Here is a 1,590-nt window from a genome sequence, read left to right as displayed (position 1 = left end):
CCCACACACCCACGTAGTCATGGGGGGGGGGAGGGAGATGAACATGACGGATCCCTCTTAAAGTGGGAGGGAGAAGAAGGCAGTGAGACGCGGTGTGTTTCCCTGAGAAGGCCGCGCCGCCTTTCATTGCAATTCTGTTGTCGTTCTCACGAGGCTCCAACGGTGCGAGGGAGAGAGAAAGACAGGGCGAGAGAGCGTTGCATCTCGAGTGCACAGCTGCACCGCAACTGTGTTCGCTTTTTCTTCTCCTTTTCTCTTACAGTAACACAAGCAAAAAAACCCTCCTTGACAGGAGAAGGAGGAGGGGGGGGGTGGGCACACCGCAGCGCGTGGCACCACAGGACCCCAGTGCCTCCACTCCATGTGGGGAAGCCAGGCAGCCCCCCTCCCATCCCTGCCAGTGCTGAGCCACTTCTGGTATCGGCGGCCAGCTACTGAGCGGCGCTGCGCCGGAGAGACCTGCAACAGCGAGCACGTTTGCATCATCCATGTGATGGGCAGAGTGTCAGCGTGGCTCGAATGTGTCGCACCCGGCATGATGGGAGCGGCTGTGAGGCGAGCTGCGCAGCGGGAGCGGGCAGAGCTTGAGGCAGGGGCGGCGCGCGGATGACTGAGTCAGCGCATTGCTGTAGCGCGTGCGTCCACGGCTGCTTCGCCCCCGCGATAGGGCCCGAGAGGCAGGCCGGATATTCAGTGGAGGAGTTGAGCTGACGCACTGCGGCTGAACGGACACACGTTGGGGGAAAAAAGAGTGTACGTACGCACGCACCAACAGGCGCGCCGAAGGAGAGGGCGATGTATGGGCGAATTCGCAGGGAAAAGGGGGAGGTGTGAAGGCGGGTCGCGGTCCGTTTCCCCACCCACCGCGTGCGCTCTCTCTTTCTCCCTCGTACAGCGTAGCTAGTGTCATGAGGAGTGAGGAGCGGTGAGGAGAAGTTGGAGAAGGGAGTAGCCGCCCATAAATGAAGCTCTACAGCGGCACACACACACACACACCAAGCGCGAGAGCATTCGCACCAGTGGCAGTCGTGTGACTCACGCCAAGCACGGCCGATCAAGTCAACAGCAGCGCCTTGGATGAGCCCGACTGATGAAACGGAGCGAAACGCCGGCGGGCGGCAGGGTGGCGGTTGTGATGTTCGTGGCGGAGAGCGTGCGAAGAGATGGAGGCAGAGAACACCCCTACAGCATCAACAATACTCCTCCTCCGGCGCTGACCTGCGCTTCCCTCCGACCCACTCGCCCATATGCCTCCTTATTACTGATACCTTAGACGGTTGCTGCCGCGTACTCGACAGCGTTAGCGGCCTCGCTGCGGCGGCGCTGAGCCGCGCTGCACGGCTCGTAAGAGGGGAACTTCTCCTCGCGCACGCGGTCATCCTTTAGACTGGTGCAGTACAGCCAGCCGAGACCGAAGCGTTCATTGTCGTGCGTCTCTACCGCCATGTTTACCGCGACAAGCAGCAGCAGGGGTCCGAAGAACTCGAGGTAGGCGTGGACTACTTGTTTCCCTACCTACTTCGTGGATGCCCCTCTAGCTACGGACGGTGCTCCTCCCACCCTCTCTTTACGGAAGCTCCTTTAAGTGAC

The 1,590-nt window shown here is 60.9% G+C and overlaps 1 protein-coding gene across 1 annotated transcript; it reads right to left on the bottom strand.

The window, feature by feature from the left end:
* Positions 1-1,269: 1,269 nt before the first annotated feature.
* LbrM_10_1600 (hypothetical protein, conserved) lies at positions 1,270-1,446 on the bottom strand (the record flags this gene model as incomplete). Its single annotated transcript, XM_001562876.2, has 1 exon — positions 1,270-1,446. The coding sequence occupies one exon, from the start codon at positions 1,444-1,446 to the stop codon at positions 1,270-1,272; it is 177 nt and encodes a 58-aa protein (XP_001562926.2).
* Positions 1,447-1,590: the final 144 nt, after the last annotated feature.

The sequence above is a fragment of the Leishmania braziliensis genome, contig 4 (genome assembly GCF_000002845.2).
Source record: "Leishmania braziliensis MHOM/BR/75/M2904 WGS CADA00000000 data, contig 4, whole genome shotgun sequence".
Lineage (NCBI taxonomy): Eukaryota > Euglenozoa > Kinetoplastea > Trypanosomatida > Trypanosomatidae > Leishmania > Leishmania braziliensis.
This window is presented reverse-complemented; position numbering and strand designations above follow the sequence as displayed.